We start from the raw sequence: 22,410 nt of genomic DNA on the forward strand, positions 1-22,410 counted from the left end.
TAAATTTTTCAGCATTAATTTTTAGGGTTGGTCGCATCAACAGCCAAAGTTTTAAAAAATCTGTAAGACAGATTTTGATCTATTTTTTAAATAGCCAAAATATCACATTTTCCGATTTTCTAAAAAATAGGCCTTACAGATTTCTATATTATTTTGCATAAATGTTTAATCAGAGCGAATTTCTTATTTATGAAATTTTGAGGTAGGGTCATATGGGCAAATTTTGAGAAAAAACACCAATTGAATTACTAGTGCCCAGTCCCCACTTAAGTACTTAGTCGTTTATTTTTGCTGCTTTTTTGATTTGAGTGTTTATTAGGATTTTTATTGTTCAAATGTCACATATGATGGTTGTATTCTGTAACAAACAGCATTAAGAGAATGACAACTTTTCTGAACATTTTACAAGTGAGTCGAAAGTTTGGTTCTTTTACCCCCTCAAAACAGTAGTAAGCCACCTTAAATTCAAGCGTACATGTTTCAGCTTCTCAAGGATATCCCATAACAATCTTTAATGAATACATCATTCGATACATATCAATTGTCTCAATAAGCAAAGTTCGGCAAATGTTCATTCAGTCAATGGAATATCAAAACAGAATCGACAGAAAAGGATAATTTTCACTGAGAAAAGTAGCAGACTGCTTCATTTAGACAAAATTAGCCCTAAGCTGTGATCCTTTCCAGGAATAATTATAAATGGCCTGAATGTTTAAAAGAACGATTATAGCTTGTGAGTCAAGATTATTGTGTTACTGCGTGCCTACAGAGACAAGATGGGCCGAAAGCAAAAAATATTATATTATGGATTAACCTTAAGCAGCCCAAATTTGCTGACCGAAAATAAAAAAATTGAACATTTGGGGTTAAAGATGGTGCAGAATGGTACCAAATGTTTTACAATAACATCTCAACACGGTAGTGTATACTGTGAAAAACAGCTGGAGGTTTTTTTAATGATCCTACCTTAGTTTGTTGCACCACCTCCTCTATAGCTTCAACAATTGGCTCATCTAAGCTGCTGCTGCCACATGTTACTGGCTCCAAGTTGCGCGCAGGTACAGTCTTTAGCCAGTCTTGAACCTCTGATAAAGAAATGGACCTGTAAAGAATGTAATCAAAAGTTATGTTGTTCTCTTATTGATTTATGTAGAATTCCAAAGGGACCAACCTGGGATAGGCAGTTGATGAGACAGCTACTTACTTTATTTAATTGTTATATAACGTTTGCAAATTTGACAAGTCACGTTTTTTCGACAAGAACGGAAGTGCTGAAGCACAACTATAGAGTGACGCTTTACAAGTCACGGACTTTGATTACCCACAGGGGAAACTATTTCTTTGAGAAATGAAAGCAGTCCCTTGAGAGTGAACAAATAAATGCGGTAAGAGAGGAAATTTGCTGTCTACATATCTCCTTTTTTGCTTGACAACAAACAAATTAGTCGAAAAAAGGTGAAATACAGACAAAGTAAGATGTAGAAAAACCGATTACATGTAAAAGTGCAAGGCTGGCACTAAGAGTTACACTTTGATTTTGGTGACTTTCTTGCTGTATTTAACCCTGAAAATCATAAACATTTTTTGGCAAAATCACAACTAAAATAGCCTGAGATTTTTGAGCTGATAATTCTCTTGAAAACAGGGCTGTTGTGAAAAAAAAAAAAGCTGAGCATTTGGCTGCACAGGGTATGGAACGTGAGGCCAACAAAACAGAAGAAAAAAATATAATTATTGTCCTATTTTTCAAAAAAATTTTCTGATGCACTCGCCCCAGGCCCAGTTAATAAATTCAGAAAAGCAATGAACTTCTTACATATCAGGGCCGAAGTCAGACAAAAAATCTTACTGAGGCAATATCAGAAAAAGTAACAGTTCTCTCACATTATTCATTTTTTATTTCAGTCTTTTACAAAGGCATGAAAATAATCAAAAGAAATGAAAGATTTTTAATGAGGCAAGTGCCTTGGTCACCTGTTACTAGCTACGGTCCTGGATATCCCTTACTAGATAATTCAATTATTTGTTTATCTTAAAAAAAAAAAAAACAGAGAAAAAAGTGAAAGCAATAACAAAGAACCTCACCCATTTTTGTCTGTATCCAAATCCTTTACAAAGCAGCGATCATTTGTGGACATCTTAGCCAGAGATTCAAAAAGCTGAGGAAACCTAATTAAAATACAAAACAAAAGTAAGAAATGATAAGTTTTAAATGGAAAAATAAATTTCTTTGTGCTGTAGGCCACTTGTCAAAGTACCAAGTTTAAAAAAACCTTTACGATACAATGTATCGAAAATATGAATTCAGACTGTGCGGCTGACTAGTGCCCAGCTTGAAAATTAGGTGCATTTCCTGGCGGTTGCATTGCTTATTTCTGCCACAGAGCATGACCCCTTGAACTTGTGCGTCTTGCAGGGTGTGTCCATTTACATTAAAATGCTTTGCGACAGAAAATCCGTAGCGTTCTCTTAGTTAATGGCCTGTTTCGCTGATGGAGACGGCGCAGTAATGGCGGCAAGGGATGGCATACATCAAGCCAGATGATTGACAGGTGAATGCATCCTTGATAATAATAAAATATTGAGCATGGGGACCATGCAGGGTGCTGTCATGAGAAAAGAAATCACAAGTGCGTCAGCGGTTGTGTGTGCAAGGAGAAGTTCCCACCAACAGCGTGTACTAAAGGTGTCCTGGACGTTGCGATCACGGTGATAGGCTACCAGTGGCGGCTGAGGAAATATTTCTTTTGTTTGTGGGTTGCCAGATAAGATGTTGAAATTGCTCAGGAGGATTCGCTCTCCAGAAAATCGAAGTTGTCAGAACACAGATGTCAAAGTTTTAAAAGTTGACTGGGCAGGAGACCATCCTTGCAGCGCTGAGGATGCGAAGATTGTTCAGTTGGTGAAGATAGCTATGTGACTGTGTATGTGACCTTGTAGTGTATGGAGGTGCTGATGCAATCATTGTTAATGTGCAGATTAATGCCCGGGGGGGGGGGACTCCCATATGAAAGTGACGGGGATGCTCGTCGTCTCGCTTAGGGGTGTAAATTTCGGACTTTTGGTCTCGCTTAGGGTGTTCCGGGAAAAAATGCCCAAAACGCCAATATTTTTAGCCATAATGGTCTTGTTTAGGGTTACCAGGAAGAAATATACAAGTATAAACTCCGTTCTTAGTTTTTTGGTATCTTTTAGGGGTCAAGAAAGGCTTGAGCCACACCCAGATTGGTCTCTTTTAGGGGTTCTTTTTAAAATTTCCGACGAGCATCCCCGTCCCTTAAATATGGGAGTCCCCCCCCCCCCGGGGATTAATGTCCAGGAAGGAGATGTCAAAAACAGAAATTGTGTGCTTAAACTGAAGAGTAGGATGGAAATTGGACACAAAGTTGAAGTAGTCATCAAGCTCCAAGCATGATGTGCTATGTTATGATCAGCATGTCTTGATACAACTATGCAGGTCCAAATTGAGTATTTTATCAGTTTGGATACATGTATATACATGTACATTTATATATTCCAAGTTTAAACAATCATGTCTTAACTACAGAAATCAAATGTATACTAAAACTAATAATAGAATTATAGCAAACACTCATCATTCTTCTGAAGAACACTGAGCTTTTAGACTCGTCTCCTTGATGCCAAGAATTCTCTAGAACTTTGTTATGAGCCTAAAGAATCTCTGTGCCTCCACATTATGTAACAATGAAGATTTGCAGCAGCTTTTCAGCATGTTTAAACCAAGTGATTCAATCGATGAATGGCAGAGATCTTTAAAAAATACCTACCTTTAATTTTCAAAGGCTAGATGACGAGCGTCACATGAAAATGGAAAAAAAATCACAGACTGTAGTCTCCACACAGACAGGCCATCGAAACTGCCTGCCTTGTACCTTTTCTTTTGTTGAGGCCATTGAGAAATTGCTTTCCATAGATAACAAATACAGAGATTCCAACCCTCCCGATTTGATGCGTTGCCTCCCGCTCTTCCGATTTTTTTCAGATTCTCCCGATTTATCATGAAACTCTGAATTTAACAAGAGAAAATTTGCTAATCTTTAGTACTTTTTATGATCTGAGTTTAACAAAAGTAAAGAAAGGCACCAAAAATGTTTGTGAAAAGAATAAAGACCTTATACATGTAGAATAACTCTGAAATGATGTCAAAATGCCAGAGAACCTAAATTTTCAAAATTTCCCAGTGGATTATGCCCCTAGACCCCCTAGAGGGGGGCACCTTCTGTGCTAAAAATACTCTATTTTCCCTCAAAAAAAGTTGGAATCTCTGCAAACGCATCAAATCGAAAAAACAGAACACAATCAATAGATAAGTTGATCATAACACTTTGAAGTGCTGAAACATTCCTATTGAGCACGTTTTTATCACCAACAGCGAAAAGTATTCCCTTGAGAAATTAAAACAGTCCCTTGAGAGTTAACAAGAATAAGGTAAGAGTGCCTTCATTGTCCACAAGTCTTACTATTTTTCTTTAACAAGAAAAACAGTCGGAAAAATGGGGGTCAGTGAATTCATTGCAGAGATAAACTGTCCAAAACCTGAAAAATCAGGCCTCTTTTAACTCAATATGGCTGCATATGCATGCAGTGTCTTTCAGTCAAAACATTTTGCAAATAAATACCTGAAATACAATTTTCTCTGCTTAATATTGTTTATGTGAAACTTATAATTAAGCAATCACATTTGCACCCACCTAACGTTCACAAGATGGCAAGATTCATGAGGATGTGCATTGTTTATGTGCAGTAAGAATGCACATGAACAATAAATGCGAATATCCTAAAAAGGCTTTTGTTACTTTACTTTTCTAAAAATGTTGCAAGAAAGGAAGCAATCCCCCTCCAATGCTGATGCTTGAGGATTGTTCTTGTCACCATCCTGGTTTGTCTGCTGTAGGAGATCCTTAATTGAGATGGTCCTGGACCAGAATATGCAAAGGATGGTATGAAGAAAACTTGTGTAGATGCTGGATAGCTTATCAGGGTCTTGCTTAACCGTCCTTCAGCACTGGTAATGATGAAGTAGTGTTGAAGTAGTGTAGTACTGTGCTTTCCAATGGATAGCGATTTATCCGGTGGATAGCCTTATCCACCCTTCAAACAACTGGAGCCTGATAACAGCTGTCTTCAGTTAGGTCATTCATGGCAAAAGGGGCAATTATTTAACTACTGTACCTGTGATAATAATATATTCAAAGGGAGAAAAATATGTACTTACTTCTTAAAATACTCAGCAATTGTCTTACAAGCAGCAGGAGAGTAAGTCCATCCACCCTCGTATTTTCTCTTGGCAAATCCAAGAACCTGGAAAAGAAATTAAAATCATTTTATGCTACACTCTACTAACTATGACTATATGAATCACATTTCAAAATTACTGTTAATGAAATACATTTTTTATTGAAAATAAATCAAAGGTCTCTATGAGACTACGACTATTTTGCTATGGTCTATCTGTTGGCTGTCAATTGTAGTATGGAGTAGTGTTTTGCTAAAGGGTGAAAGACGCTTTTCATGTTGTTTAGGAGTGGAAGTCTTGAAAATAACTTAGCTTACCTGAATACTTTACACTTCCACATCACATTCTAAATTAAAACTGAAACCTAGAAGTCAACAACGCGCTGTTTACAAAACTCAACCGCAAATTAAGGAGCCAAAGAAAACCCAATCGAAAACACATTGAATATACTGTAGTACTCGTGTCGCGTATACGCTTATTCCGGCCTACTAAAGCAAACAAACAGTTCAGCGGTCAATACATTCTTCATATATACCCACACCCCCGGCCCACACCGAAAAGAAATCCCAGAAGAGAAGCGAATAAATGATTATTTACTCGTGTTTAGCGAGACTAACGCAATCGATTGTCGCGAATGTGAAAGACTTGTAAAAGTACAAATTTGCGTTCTTAATCGTTTTAGGTTAAATATTAGCGCTCCTTTAGTGTGTTAGACGCTTGTACCAGTCCAAACTTGCGTTCTTACGTTCTTGGTTACATATTAGCGTCGCTTTAGTCTGTGAAAGACTTATACATTGCCTTCAAGTGTTGGCTGACGCTTTGTTCACCCACACCGAAAAGAACTCCCTTGAATTGAGAACGCGAATGATTATTTACTCGTGTTTAGCGTGACTAACGCAATCGATTGTCGCGAAAACAAATCCTTTAGGTTAAATATTAGCGCGACTTATACGTTGCCTTCAAGTGTTGACTGACGCATTGTTCACCCACACCGAAAAGAAATCCCTTGAATTGAGAACGCGAATAAATGATTATTCACTCGTGTTAAGCGTGACTAACGCAATCGATTGTCGCGAAAAAAATCCTTAGGTCATGGATTTGAGATACTCACGCATAAAAATAATTGTTATATAACGTTTATACATGTGACAAGTCACGTTTTTAACACGAGATAGCAAGTGTTGACGCAATACTAATGAGATACCCTTTCATCACCCACAGCGGCTAATGGAGTTCAAGTCTAATTTCCGGTCCAAAAATATCGCACGGTAGACAAAAACAATTGTTATCATGGCGGGTGTTGAGCGCAGGTTGAGCGGAATGAAGTAGAAAGCGAGTTCTTCTAGGTTTTAGAAAATCTCTCAAGAGTTTTGTTCACAAAACATTTAAAGACGAACAAAGGGAGTGTATTCGACGAATAGTTTGTGAAAGAAAAGATGATTTGGCGGTGCTTCCGTTGGGATTCGGTAAGAGCGTGATCTATCACCAGTGGTGTTGAAGAGTATTACATCACACCACCAAAGACGCCAGACGATCGTGCCAGTGACGAAAACAAAATCAGCCTTTGCAGAAATCAAATTTTAAAAACCATCCGATCAGCTCGTAATGTGAGTCTTATGCGTATTTTTCTCGTCTTTTGCCCGATAAAATGTGCGAAACATTCATTTTTCCGTGCTACGGCGGAATTTTAAAATAAATAAATATTATCGCTGAAAAGGGTTTCTTGAAAGTTGGGACAAGCATGTTGCCTCATCCTCGGTGTAAGAAGAACGCGAATAAATGATTATTTACTCGTGTTTAGCGAGACTAACGCAATCGATTGTCGCGAATGTGAAAGACTTGTAAAAGTACAAATTTGCATTCTTAATCGTTTTAGGTTAAATATTAGCGCTCCTTTAGTGTGTTAGACGCTTGTACCAGTCCAAACTTGCGTTCTTACGTTCTTGGTTACATATTAGCGTCGCTTTAGTCTGTGAAAGACTTATACATTGCCTTCAAGTGTTGGCTGACGCTTTGTTCACCCACACCGAAAAGAAATCCCTTGAATTGAGAACGCGAATGATTATTTACTCGTGTTTAGCGTGACTAACGCAATCGATTGTCGCGAAAACAAATCCTTTAGGTTAAATATTAGCGCGACTTATACGTTGCCTTCAAGTGTTGACTGACGCATTGTTCACCCACACCGAAAAGAAATCCCTTGAATTGAGAACGCGAATAAATGATTATTCACTCGTGTTAAGCGTGACTAACGCAATCGATTGTCGCGAAAACAAATCCTTAGTTGTGTCATATCGGATTTGAGATACTCACGCATAAAAATAATTGTTATATAACGTTTATACATGTGACAAGTCACGTTTTTAACACGAGATAACAAGTGTTGACGCAATACTATGAGATACCCTTTCATCACCCACAGCGGCTAATGGAGTTTAAGTCTAATTTCCGGTCCAAAAATATCGCACGTGTAGACAAAAACAATTGTTATCATGGCGGGTGTTGAGCGCAGGTTGAGTGGAATGAAGTAGAAAGCGAGTTCTTCTAGGTTTTAGAAAATCTCTCAAGAGTTTTGTTCACAAAACATTTAAAGACGAACAAAGGGAGTGTATTCGACGAATAGTTTGTGAAAGAAAAGATAATTTCCGTTCTTAATCATTTTAGGTTAAATATTAGCGCCCGGCTTCAGTGAGTGAGACGCTTGGACTAGTACAACGCTTTAGACTGTGAAACACTGAACCACTCACATTCTCGATTAGTTGTGTCATATCTCATTTGAGATACTCACGCATAAAAATAACTGTTATATAACGTTTATACATGTGACAAGTCACGCTTTTAACACGAGATCGCAATTGTTGACGCAATACTAATGAGAGACCCTTTCATCACCTACAGCGGAATATGTGACAAGTCACGTCTTTAACTCGAGATCGGAAGTGGTGACGCAATAATAATAAGAGACCCTTTCATCGCCCATTAAGCGGAAAGAACTCCCTTGAGAAATTAAAACAGTCCCTTGAGAAATTAAAAAAGTCCCTTGAGAGTAGACAAGAATGTATCCAAATTTTGCCCACATCACTCCTAATCTCCTACTTCTGCTTGTAAACAAGCAAAATAGTCGAAATGACATGTATGGTTCAATTTACCGAATGGTTTGCACCAAACAAAATTGGGAATCCAAAATTTTTAAGCCATCGGAATTCATTGTGATAACAAGTTGTGCCGGAGGGAAATCGCTATTTCCCAGCCTCTTTCTGATTGGATACAATATTAAACAATGGTCATTCAAGATTTTATTTGCGGATAGTGAGGCAAAGGCAAAACCAATACTCCCTACTATAGGGAGTGATGTCACAACCCAAGGACCCTCATGCAATTAATGACCATCCCAAAAGCGAGACTTATATAGTTTTTATGCTTCAATATAATCTATAAAATATTCAGATTGACGTTACTAAGAAACAAGTACCGGTAAGTATCTAGATCTAGTCAGTATGTGCTTTAGTTTTAAAGCAGGTGCTGAGTACATGTATGTTGAGACAGAGTTCAATTTTCCAAAAAAAAGAAATGTTTTACAACCACAGGAAAAAAAAACATCAGAATTTTGTCATTTCATTGTGTTATTTTGCAGACGATGGCAATAAAATACACCTAGTTATGAAACAGCTAGGTTTTGCATGGGAGTTTCACATCTAGGTGCATTGTTTCGCCATTCTCCGCAAAACAATGAGATGAGATTACTGAATTTTCTATAGCTGTAAAATATTCCTTTTTCTTTGGAAAATAAATGCTATTCCAATTTTTTCAGTGCTAGCTTTAACCGTTTAAGCCCTGATAGTGCCATTTTGCACATTAATAATAATAACAATCTTTTATTAGGAAGCTCCAATCACTTAAGTGGTTTACATGAAGGTCCTAACACACATTCACTGTAACGTCATAACTTGGACAATATTTGTCCAATTACATGTATGAATTTTTGTTGTACCAAAATTGCCTTGGAAAGATCTGCATTTTGAGAACATAAAATTGCTCCTCCCACCTATTTTGACTTGATTGACACATCCTATAAGGACATCTGGTTTATATTTATTGATTTATGAAAAATTAGACCAGTTGCCTCCAGGCTTAAAGGGTGAAATATGAAAAATGAAATATGACTACTTACTCATTTCTAAATTCAATCTCAATATTTTAAAAATACGCCGACATACAAAATTATAACAACACATACTTAAATGTTAAAAGGGTTTAAAATGTTTTCAAACTCGGAGCGCAAATAAAATTTAAAAGCGTGAAATATTTCGTCTGATATCATCCAGACTTCATCAGTCACTGAGGTGGTGTTTTTTAAGATGAATGTTAAGAAGACATTTCAAAGCCTCGGGGGAGTTAAAATTCTGTCATAAATTGGAGCTAATTCAAAACCATTGTCTCTATTTAACAAAGGTTTTCTGAGTTTTATCTCAATGGCCTCTTTTACCCGGCGTTTAAAGGTGTTGATTTCGGTGGCTAACACTTTTGTCTTGCTTGTGTCTACCGAGTGGCCCTCCAGTCGACAATGCTCATGAATGGCTGACGAGTTCCTCGACTGATGTTCCTTCATTCTGGTTTCCAGTAAACGGGACGTTTCACCAACGTACTCCTTGTTGAGCTGTTCACATTGAACCTGGTACACAGTTCCGCATTTCTTTAGATTGGACGTTTTGTCCTTGACATGTACCAATTGCGACCTCAGGGAATTTACGGGTTTTTGAATAAGTGTGACCTCGTGTGACTTAAACACTCTTTGAAGGCGTTCAGAAATTCCTTTGATGTATGGCGCTGAAGTGTAGATTTTCTTCTCTTTTCGGGCTCTTTCGTTCCAGACTTGGAAAGCGGTATTGTTAGCATCCAATCTGGGTAGTTGTTTACTTTCAAAGCTTGTTTCACGTGTTGGGCTTCTCTTGTTTTGTCCTCGTCCTCGGTAACCAAGGTCTGGGCTCGCAGCATCAGGGTGTTAACTACATCTCTTTTGTGTTGAAGATGATGATTTGAGTGGAAGTTCAGGTACTGATCCGTGTGCGTAGGTTTACGGTACACGGAGATCTCGGTAGAACCATCTTGGTTTACGTGTACACAGGTGTCAAGGAACGGGATTGTACATACTTAAATGATTATGCATCACTTTTTCCGCATCACCAAAGTAATTGCACAAGGTGCTTGGGTTGTGTCACACCATTGACATCACTCCCTAGTGAGTATTGGTATTGCCTTTGAATCTCTTTTCACTGAACAAAATCTTGAACAATAATAATTGTCTTATTTTGTCCAAAGGCTAGTTATGGGCCATTTGGCTGAATTTTCAATTGAAAGATCCGAGAAAATTAGTCAAACCCTCCTATTTTCTCCTGCATAGTTTGAAAGCTGTGCAATGGGGTTTTTAGGTCAAAAATCGCCTTTGTGCTGGAGCTTTTCCACTTTGTAGCAGTTGGACTTTTCAACCTTTCCTAATAATCAGATGAATAGTAATTATGTAAACAACAAATTTTAAAGCGAAATCCTTCAATCCGCTCAAATTTGCAATTCAAGCCAAACAAATGATACTGTATAACAAAAAAGAAACCTTACATTTATTTAACAAGTATTTATTCATATTTTGCATTATTATACACAAATCTACAAACCGTTCTGTAATTTCACTTTAAAAATGTAAAAATTAATGTAAAAAGAACAGTTTGTCTGGGCTCCTTGTTTAAATACACAGAGCTAGTGTGAGGTCTGAATTGGGGGAAATTTTGGTTGAGTCTTTTTGTAACTGAAGTAGAAAACTTGACAAAAGGAGCTTTTGACCAATATTCCAAGTACAGACTAAAGACGGATGTTATCAAGTCCATTTATGGCAAAATGTGCATCCCAAAGTTAAGCATATACAATTGTACAATGCCACTTGCCAAAAGTTTAACTGAATTCTTTGTAGGGTGTTGTGATGAGTGTTGCAATCAAATGAAAAACAAAATTGATCCAAGTAAACTTTTTCACAAGATGTATTTTTATTGCTTTCTCAATAAACTTTATGTGGGTTGTAGAATGCAAGATATCACTTGTTTTGAAATCAAATCCCAGACATTCTACCTAATTTGTGGACTGAAACAAACTTGTCAATAGTTTCTATAAACTTTTAATCCACTGTGTTTTTCTTCGAAATTATCAATGACTTAAAATATTATTGGCTTTTAATTGAATTTAACTAATTATTTCTTTGTAGTTCATCTTGAAAGGGCAGAGGCACCTTTTTATTTATGTAAGTGGAGGTACTGCAATAATTGTCACTCAAAATGGCCAGACACTTTGCAACTTAAAAAGCGCATTTGCTGTGGATGGCTCGGATGGAGATGGATTGCAATTTGAAAACGTTAGCCAAGGTTTTCAAATATTAATTGTTTCCACACACCTTCAAAAACAATTGATATTTATAGCCAAAGTTTGGTTTCTATTTCCAAATAAAAGTTATAATTATCTTCAGTTAATGGTCAAAGATAATGTTTTTCATGGACCGTAAAGTTGCCTACCACTTACCTACATGTATTTCAGAACATGTACAGTTTAGACCAAAAATCTGTGAAATCTGTGACATAGTCTCTTTAAAAGTATTTTTTTCTCGAGTTAGAAGGATAAAAACTTAGTTTAAAGTACCTTTCCTGATAAAAGTTACTCGTGACAGAAAATTCATTGAGTGTGTCTCTGAGTCCCAAAAATTTAGACTGTATGTCATTGAAAGACCTTGACCAATGAGCAAGTGTCGTTTTCAGATTTAATAATGCACTGATTTATTAGAACTCATGTATAATTTCAGTGGCATATACACATGACATGTTTTTCAGTATATGTTCAATGTACAACTTAATTTGGTCAATAGACACCGGCCATTATTTCAAGCCCTTAATGACTGAAGGTGACAAAAATTCTTCTGAGCTTTTTCTACATGTATTTTAATACTGTAGAGCCAGGTTGCCCCCGGGCGGGGGCGACCAAATAAAAGCTTCTTCTTTTTTGCCTAAATTATGCAATATATATTACTCTTAATTTTTTTAAGGCAAACTGCAGAAAGTTAGAGATAGCAATATAAATTAAGGCAATAATGTTTAATTTTATAGCAAAAAAAAAAACAAGACGCTTATTGAACTTAAGGTCATGCAGGACCCTTGTTCATTAATTACTAATTTATGAGCAAAATTTCTTGAGGGGGTGTTAGATCTTGTAAACCTTTTATTCACTGAATTTTGAACATTGATTCTGCTAAAACGTATAAAGGATATTAGAGGATGATGGAATTACATCAGGATTGTTGACCGTCTACTGTGATGTCACCAGCCCTTAAAAGTTTAACAGCAGATAATGCAATTTTGTGTCCAAGTTCCCAGCTAGAATAGCACACCAAATTAAATGACTATATGACCTAGTGATAAATCATAACCTCTTTTGTGTTATGAAAGAAATGAAATTCTCGAATTCAAAAACTGCTGGAAGTTCTAGGAGAGTCCTGCATGACCTTAATGTGGCTATGAGTGACTGAATTCAGAAAACTATTTTTATGGAACAAGAATTGACAACCAAAAACTTTGACAAATAAACATTTGCCAGAACAATTCATGTTTAACTTTCCACACTTAAGTTCACCCCCAACAGTACATTTAACAAACAGCGACTTCAATAAGAAACAGTGCTTCATTTCTGGATCACGGAATGATAGGCATAATTTAATACTTGTATAAGTGATAAGTATGGCAGCAAAGTTTGAGAAAAGATGGGTTTGTGACATTTAGAACTACATAATGTGACTCATAATCATTACCTCTTTGTTCTGTTTACTGAATTTCATGTTCAGACCAATATCAACCTTTGTGCCTCTGCCAGATGCACTGCAAGACAAAAAACAAACACCATGTTGGAAAGCTTCTAAAAGTGATCACTGGTGAAAGATGATCTAAAAGCTCAGCAATCAAGTTAAATAAAAAAGCATGAGTGATTTATTTATCACTGTTTGTGATAAGTTTTCTTTGTCCTATTACAGCATCTTTCAGTGTTACATGTACAATGCCTAGTAATCTTCTTTTGACATGCCGTTTTTTGACATGCTATGTAACCAGGACCAAGTTTAAAATGCATGCAACTGATTCCTTTATTAAGCACGGTGGAGAATATCAAGTAGTCATTCTGTTCACATCTTAGTTTCCAGAGGGGGACATTGGGGCCTATTAAAAACTGCAAAACCACACAAACAAATTATTCAAAACTGCATACACAACCATCTAAACTTGACATGACATTTACATGTAGTGATTGAACTTGCATTAACCATGCAACATGTATAACAGTTTATTCTGACAGTATGGATGTGTTATGGTGTGTATGTGTTCTGGCGTTAAGGGTGGAGCTTTCGTCTCTTCATTGCTTTAATCACATTAAATGGCAGCATGTAGCAAAAGGAGAAAACCCCTCTGACAAATATACAAGAGGAGCAACACCCCATGAGCTAATGGAGAACTCACTCTGGTGGCATGAAGCAAAGTGGTCACTGTTAAAGGATAAGGCTATACATGTAGACCATTATTCGTATTCTCAATATTGGACTTGAACTAGCTTGCAATGGAGGCTCATGCGGGGAAAACAGCTTCATGTCATTTGCATTTGAAAAGATTACCTGCCAAAGGCTCCATTGCAAGGTAGTTCCAGTCCAATACCGAGAATACCAATACTGTATGGTCTATTGGCTTATAAAGATGGATGTTGAATTTGAAAGTGAGCCCATTCGTTCAAGAGCATGACTCAAACAGTTCGTTGACTAGTAGTTCACTTTACTCAACCCTATAACCTAGGAAACAACTAAGCTTATAATAAATAGATTTTAAGATTTTGCTGAATTATTTAACATTCTCTTGCATTTTCTGGTTTGCTAAACTTGTGAAAAGATCAACAGGTATTTGGAAGAGATCGCTGCGATTCATAGTGAGATTCTCTGTAAGGTTTTCGCCACCAAGATTTTTTGTATCTCACTAAAAAAAGCTGAAATCTTGATCTCACCACAAGAAATCTCAATTATAATTTTTGTACGGCATACTCTTGCCTATAATCTGATTAAAGCTAGTCATATAACTAATTTTATATCTGCATGTATGATCAAGCTTTTTTTCGTATTTATTAATTATTACAAGTTTATATTGGTTACTTACTCTGTACTGGATCCTTGGTCAATCAGGAAGCTGCCAGTTATTCTTGATAACAAATTTGGAGTAATACCAAGCTTTTTGGCTACAATATGTGCTGGTAGGTAATGAAGTGACATGGCCTAATCATAAAGCACATGGAAAACATCAGATCCCATCAAAACTCTTATCTTTAATATTTAAATATATATAATGGACAAGCTAAGGCCAATGAATCTAGCTACCGGTAGTTTTGGGATTCACTGATAGTCTTCCATATGAGTGAGGTGACACTGACTAGTTGAATTCCTCACATACCCATCCAAATTACAAAGATTAGGTTTTGTGATCTGTGATAGATAAGTTCCTATACTATTAATTATTATTGTGGGCTGAATTCCTCACATACCCATCCACATTACAAAGTTTTATGAGTCAGGTTTCTTGACTACCCATCTCTTCATTTTCCTATCCTATTTAAAAAGTTTTGTGAGTTGGGTTCCTCAGTTCAGAATAATGCCCACTTTTGGAAATGCGTGAAACAATAGCATGAGGTTATCACATGACGGTTGTCAAGTCTTCCAAAGTGGACTTGGTAGTGGACTCCGCTTGAATTTTGTATTTGCCTATTTTCAAGTTTTCCTGGGGTGTGTTTCCTGCCAGTTGGTAACACAACACAAAGACAGCATTGAAGAAGCGTTGTGCATGACATAAGGTTGGTTCATACTAGCTCAGTAAGTAGACCTTAAGTATACATGAATCTTACTTCAGATGTGAACGGGTCTAATTTCAATGTAAGTAACCTACTTTGTAGCCGTGGTGATGCATCTTTTTTGAAAGAGACTGATGTAATAATAGGCAAAAGGAAACCTTTTTAGGCAGAGGAGTCGCCCTTTTATTTATTTATTTAATTTTTCTTTCTTGTATGTTGTTAATGTAAGTAATTTTTTACGTAGTTTCTTTTCATGTAATAAGTGTTATTGTTTTTGTGAATGAATTAAAAAAAAAAATCTTTTTTGAAAGAGCCAAAGTGCAAATTCAAGTAGATTTCAACATTTTTTTTCACTTTTAATTAAGATCTTACATTGTATAAAGCTCAAATATGTTACATCATGGTGTAACAGTTAATGATAAATACAAGCGAAATTAATGAACGATGTTTCGATAATGGTGCCAAGATGTCATCGAAACATTGTTCGTTATTTTTGCTTGTATTTATTATTAACTGTATTTCCAAATTTAATATTATAAGAATCATGGTGTTGATAACACTTATCACTACCGGTATGTGTCCTGTTATCATAATTAAATTAAAGCCCTAAGATTAAGTTAATCTAAGTTCCTAATCTACTGTTGAAATAGGGTAGCCATCTAGCCCGAAATTTACATTCTGTGTTATTTTGCAATGCTAAATATTTTTCAGTCCTGATTTTTTCCTTGACAATTTGTTTAAACACATTAAAATTGGGTTTTACATCATGTTTCCTACTTGTCAAAATATGTACTTTAATAAGAGTAATAAAATAATTTAGCAGTTCTGTTTCCATATCCAATTTACCTAGTAACACATCTTGTAATGTGAGGTCCTCCCGTTTGCCAGAAATGGAAAACCAGAAGAATTTAAACTCATTGTTTACTTCCACTTGTTAGAGAGCAAATAATTAATTTTTCCTTTACACTGGAATTCTAATGTCATCAATTTATTTACATTTATCTTTTGAAGCTTAAGATTGAGAGGAATAACCTGGCAAATTCTGGTCCAAACTAAAAAGATTTGAGTGTTTCAAATCATTTCGTTTTGCATTGTTTTTTATAAAAGGTACATTAAAATTTTTTTTTTGTTTTTTTAAAAGATCCTAAATTATTCATATTTATTTTAGTAGAATGTGCTGGCAAATTAAAATTCCAGTTTCACGTAATGTGGATAGTATATTGTTTTACAATCTATCTTAATGTTTTTATTGTTCCAAATGTCAGCATACAGTTAAAACAGTAGATCAGGCTCTGTTCTATAAGAATGTTGAGCTGAGATGGGCAAAACCTGAGTACCATGTATCGATGTGCTTCCTCAAGTTAATTGGAAACAATAAGAATGGATCAGGCTTTGGTCAATCTAAAAGATAGTGTCAAGCCATTTTTGACAGCTTACCTGATGTTGATCAATAACAGATGATATATCAGGTTCAGCTGGAACTTGAAGCTGAACTCTGACACGGGACTGCTTTACATCAATCTCTATCACTTCACCTGAGGTACCATAATATGGCGATGCTAACATAAAGCATTTACTTCCAATGGGAAAGAGGTCTTCAATGGTATGAATGTTATCATCTTCATGTGTCTCATGGACATGGATGTCCTTATGCAACAGACAGGAAAAAGAAATGGAAAAAATGAGATTAATACTATACAACAATGACATGACCATTACACATTGTAGAAAGGGTGGGAATGGAGTGTAAAAGGAATATTAATAGATTTTTGACTCCAGCCATTGCATTTATTTTAAACTGCTAGGCATGTACAAGTAAAACTAGGCTCTTGGGCTGCGAGAATTATTAAATAGATTTAGCCTAGGCTAAAAGCAGGGCTGCCCAATTAGTTTTTAATGGGCTCCTAGTATTCAACCACCTGTCATACTATTTTTGAATTCTGAATTTGCACGATAGGTATAATACCATTTAAAGTTTTGTCAATGAGAAACATGTTGTCAAACGCAATGTTCTCGGCATTATGTTTTCACGTAATGTCCTAGAATGTTAAAGTCATTGTTGCCCTTAATTGCATTGTGCATCCTTACTTTGAGAAATTTATGTGTAATTAGCGCCACAAGTAAACAAAATGGCAGCTTTTTTCTATGCGGCTTAGTCTGTGAGAGAAATAATTAAGTTGTTGCTTTCTCGTGAAGGAGTATGGTGACCTATCATTTTTTCCTCATATTTTGGGTGAAGCGATCAAGTTCTTTCTAAAAAAATGAAAACAGATCAACTTCTATGTTTGAAAAATAAATTATCACTGGAAACGTGTACTTTACCAGAACTCACAAGGGAATTATTAGGGAATTACATTATGTGGTAAAAAACAAGGTTTCCCTGTTCCTAAACGAATATGACGACCTCCCCTTTTTCAAAATTTAAGTCCCCTTAAGGTAATCCAACAGAAGGCAAGGTTTGGTTGAAAATCTGTGTTCAGTTCTATTTCAGGGCAATGACCTAAACAAAGAAAAATTGTGACATTTTTACATCGAAGTAATAACGTTTAACAGACAGAATTTTAATTTTTTTTTGCTTTATGTTTTCACATTATGTCCAAAAATGTTCAAAAACTCCTTTATCAAATTTCAGATTTCTTATAATCAGCAGTTTTCTTGCTTCCTAAAATTCAACCATGTAAAATTTCTTATCATTCTTATGAACTTGCACCTAACTGGTACAGTCAACTCTTTCTAATAAGGACACCTTCAAGACCCGCCGCAGCTGTCCGTCTTAGAGAGGTGTCCGCCTTGTAGAGAGTCAAGGTTACACGACAGCAGTAATAATTATTCTGAGATAATAAAGCCAAACCTTTGCACTATGCAACGGATCTTTGCAAACTAAAACAGGACTAAAAAAATAAAAGGACGGTATTTGCTTGTAAAGCAATGATTAAGAGCTTCTACAAACTGTAATACTGTAAGTAGAAAACAACCTCTCTTGTGTCCATACACGAAAGCAGGAAAGTAATCGGTTAAAGGGTCATTGTTTTTGGTTAGTAAGCTTGGTATATACGTATCCATAGGCCGCTGACAAACCTTGCTTTAGGTCGATACAAAGTTTGGAAGTATCTTCACTAATAAAATACATGTAAGATAAAAAACAGAAAAAACACTTCTCAAGTGTCCGTTAATGATTTCTGTTTTCCATAGATCTTAGAGAGGTGTCCGTCTTATAGGGAGTTTGGTTACAATAAAATGACTGAAAAACGGTAGGGACCAGGAGAGTTGACTGTGATACAATTCAACGCCTGATCACAACTTTTTAAAAAAAATAATTTTTGTTTTACTTAAAGCCTTGAGCGTGTGTGTTCAGACTCATGTCAGCATTGAATACAAAGGGTACAAGAAAAACTGTGTTCAGCCATGAGGTTTTATGTCATGAAAAATCCATGCTTTAAATAATAATAAATTTTCATGCTGTGGAATTGATATGATGCCATCATAACATTTGATGCTGTCACATACATGTACATGTAAGCCATCACTTCTGGGTGAAGCAATGGTGATTTCAACTCTTGTTGATATTCAATCAAGAATTAGTCTGCGTTCACATTCATTAGTGGAAAGCGAATTAAAACTACCGGTAATTACCAGTACAATATTTAATGTGTAATGGAATGTTGCCACATTCAAGAACGTCTCAAATGCTAATCTCACCTTTTAAAGTTGCAAAATTATTATTATATCTGTATGCTCTTACTTATAGAATAAAAAGGGAAATCCTGAATCAGTAGTGCACCTTGAGAAACAGCAATTTGATTGGGTGTTGATGGTTACTTATAGCTTTAATCTGATTGCTGTGGCAAGCATGCCTGGCAACTCACTACATTGGAAAAGAGCTAACTAAAGGTATTTTTTTGAAAAAAAAAAAAAAAAAAAAAAAAAAAAAAAAAAAAACTCAAAAAGGGAGGCTGACAAGTTATTGGATACAATGTACATACATGACTGTTAATGGTGAAATAGAACCTGGAATTTTATCTGACACGGATCTGAATAATTACCTTCACAGTCAGCTGGTAAGGATAACTGATTGGCATGGGTGACCATTCCTTTTCCATAGTAACCAGACCTTTAGCTCCACATATGTATCTAAAACAAGAAAATTTAAATCTTATAGTCTTCCATTCTCTCTCTTTTTTACCCATATGTATTGTACCTTTGAAAAATAAGATTATAGTAAGAACAGTTTCACCACAGCGGTCGTGAAATTTGCATTTATAAATGGCAGCATTTACATGTATAAGAGTTTGTATGGGTTTTAAACAAGGAGCTGTTGAGCAATGAATAAAGTGAAAACAAAGGTGACAAAACAGTCATACAATAGTGTTGTTTGTATTGATGCAATGTGTTTGCAAGCTATTTGGAGCTCTTTTAGGTCTGTTCACTATGCCATGCTTTCTATGTATATTATTATGACAAGGTAGGAGAGCTCAGTCGGTTCCAGCGTTCTACACATGTCGAAATTGGCTCCAATTTTACGCAAAAAAGTAGTTTTAAAAGCTCTTATTCTGACTTCACATCTTAAAGGGTGACACACAAATGTTTTGGAGAAGTTGTTTAAATTCTATGATATTTTGTTCATCAGCCCTTTTATTCTTAGCATTTGTAAAGAGTTTTTGATTTTTACACTTAATATTGATTTTATTTCCTAATTTCACTCAGGTGTTTTTCTATTTTAAAATGAATTTTGAAATATTTCAAGCAGCAAGAGTTTTCATTTTGTAGAACTGGCGTATTACAAGTGCATCTTTAGAACAGAGCTTAAAAAAATTATTCCCCTAGAGATGGCAGATTTAGACCAAAATACTCATCAGATGTGACAGAGTTAAACAATATTAAAATTGATGCTTCATGCGTTCTGCATTAACGCACATGTTAAATACATTTTTCCTACAGCACTCAAACCGATTTTAAGGTTCTTTTTAAATCTTAGAGTTTAAAATAAGTAAGGTAGCTAGGCTGGGTTATCCCAGGGGGGTTGGGTTTTTTTTTTGGGTGGGGGGTTTTTTGGGGTTTTAAACTCGGGTCTCCATACACAGAAAGAGGATGCTTGGAAGGGGAGGGCAAATTGTGTTTATATCTTGTAAGGAGATCATGCCATCGACTGTAAATTAAGTCCATCATGTGGTTTGTTATGATGGAAAGCACAGGAACTGGCAGAATGACAAACTAAATCTCCTGCATATTGTCAAGAATTGCGTAATGCAGGCAGCGTAGCTACAACTAAACCATTGTAAGTTGTTACTTCATCAAGTAACTGCAGCTGTTCAGCAAGTTTATTAATGTTCTTCCTGTCAAACGGAAACAGCGGGAAAATTAGCCTGCCGCAAACCCAGCAATGGCATCGCCTTCATTAGGCCCGATGGCAGCAGTGTGGGAAGGTCGTTGATTCAATCAATTAATCAATCAAACTTTATTTATAGAGGGTTACACGTAATAGTTTTATACATGTAAGCTCCCAAGTCAAATCCAAGAGTGGCCAATTCCCCCCCCCCCCCCCCCACACACACACACACACAAACACTCCTTGAGGCAAACCTTGGTAAAAAATAACAATAATTACAGAATAAATGTTATTTTAGCCTCAAATACCATTTCCCTGTTTTTATCCGTGAATCTCCTTTTATAGTATCAACCACCCTTCAGGACCGCTCCAGCGCTTTTTCCACAGATTTTCTGAAAGCTTAATAGTTCCAGATTATGGATTATTCTTTTTAAAATGACGAAAACTTAAACTTAAACTTTGCGAAAGTACTTGTCTGTGTAAATAAAGCTCCAGGCCGACACCGCAGAACCGCAAGAAACCACCGCAAGAAAAACAGTAACCAGAACACCCAACTCACCCCACGGAACACCGAGCTGACCACCGGAACGACAGCAAAGCCCGACTGGGAACGACCGGGCGAACAGCGAGAGCGCAGCACTGGGACCGAGAAAATAGCCTCGATGTCAGATGACTCTTCGAATGAGCGGAGGCCAACAGCCCACAAGTGGAGCCCCCCTCCGATCGGATCGATGATGTGGGAAAGATGAGTGAGCCTGGGGGGAGAAGGGGGGGGGAGTTTGGGGGCGCACAGGAAAGGGAGCCCCCCACGATCCAATGACCCAGAGTGGAAGTCCTGGATGAAGGAGAGGAAGATGTGAGACTAGCGAACCATCAATGGAACCATAATGGTGATCAGTCCGAAAAGGACGAACCGAGGTCCGCCGATCAGTTATAACAGGGGACGAGACCCACCGAGAGTAGGGAGTCGGTGGTGAGTGGGCGAGAAAGGTAAATAGCGCGATTGATAGTACGAACTCACGAAGCTGAACACCACATAAGTAGAGCCGCAGACGCATGAAGTGCCCCTCTCCATAGATGACCACGAATCGGGAGGAAGGACGGGAACTGCTTCCCACTTCAATTGCGATGATGTCCACGAACATCAAACATCGTGCGATGCAGATTTGGACCGACAGTTGCCAAAGGAAAGACATGTAGTACTCTGACACGCACACATGCGAGCGGCGAACAGGGTGAGATCGACAGCATCTCTCATGAATTTATGGCTGTCGGGAGACCCAGGACGTTATGGACCCGCGAGCCATGACCATGGCGGAAGAGGGCGGGGGTGGGGGGGAGAAGTAATTGAGAAGAGGGGCAATTGGGAATGAAATGGTGGGAGTATTAGGGTGATGCGGTAGAACATAGAGTATGCGGGGATACATTAGCGTGTATTACTTTAGCGGTGATACACAGGCCCACCGACAATAAGCGTAAGAAAAAGAATTAACATCGCGTTTGCCTCTTAGCACCTTTCTCCAAAAAACCGTGTCTCAGATTTTTGACAAGTGCGTTTGTTCTTTCGTAATATGCAGATAAAGTTAGGGGAGACAAATCATTGACACTTCCTGTGGAAAAATGTAAATAAATTAATTATTATTCGAAAATGAAAAAAGAAAACAAAAATTGCAGACACGGTTTTGGAGATCTAGAAAAACTATCTGGTAATGAGCTGGCCAAATTTCAGCCAAATAGGTTCAGGGGCTGCCAACTTGGAGTTTAAAACGTACGTTCAGCTTGTTGAAATTTTCTTTCCAAGAAAAAAAGCAAAATTTATTTTTTGCGGCGTCTTACTCATAATGGGATTATAACGCCTCAAACGCCAAGGTTAATGCTTACCAGAAAGGGATCATCTTTCTCTAACAATAGATGCTTGACAGGTTAC

General features: G+C 36.9%; 1 protein-coding gene across 1 annotated transcript in view; it reads right to left on the reverse strand.

Annotated features, from left to right (window-relative positions):
- LOC144658783 (5'-3' exoribonuclease 1-like) overlaps nt 1-22,410 on the reverse strand; it is a 97,893-nt gene that overhangs the window by 26,471 nt on the left and 49,012 nt on the right. The window contains exons 24-30 of the mRNA XM_078519248.1: nt 19,201-19,288; nt 16,595-16,804; nt 14,473-14,588; nt 13,095-13,161; nt 5,237-5,322; nt 2,086-2,169; nt 967-1,102 (exon numbers count right to left, since the gene is read on the reverse strand). Of these exons, the coding sequence (XP_078375374.1) occupies nt 967-1,102; nt 2,086-2,169; nt 5,237-5,322; nt 13,095-13,161; nt 14,473-14,588; nt 16,595-16,804; nt 19,201-19,288 (787 nt within the window). The remainder of the gene's footprint in view (nt 1-966; nt 1,103-2,085; nt 2,170-5,236; nt 5,323-13,094; nt 13,162-14,472; nt 14,589-16,594; nt 16,805-19,200; nt 19,289-22,410) is intronic.

This window comes from Oculina patagonica, chromosome 6 (genome assembly GCF_052425735.1).
Source record: "Oculina patagonica isolate OP01 chromosome 6, crgOcupat, whole genome shotgun sequence".
In the NCBI taxonomy this organism is placed as follows: Eukaryota; Metazoa; Cnidaria; class Anthozoa; order Scleractinia; family Oculinidae; genus Oculina; species Oculina patagonica.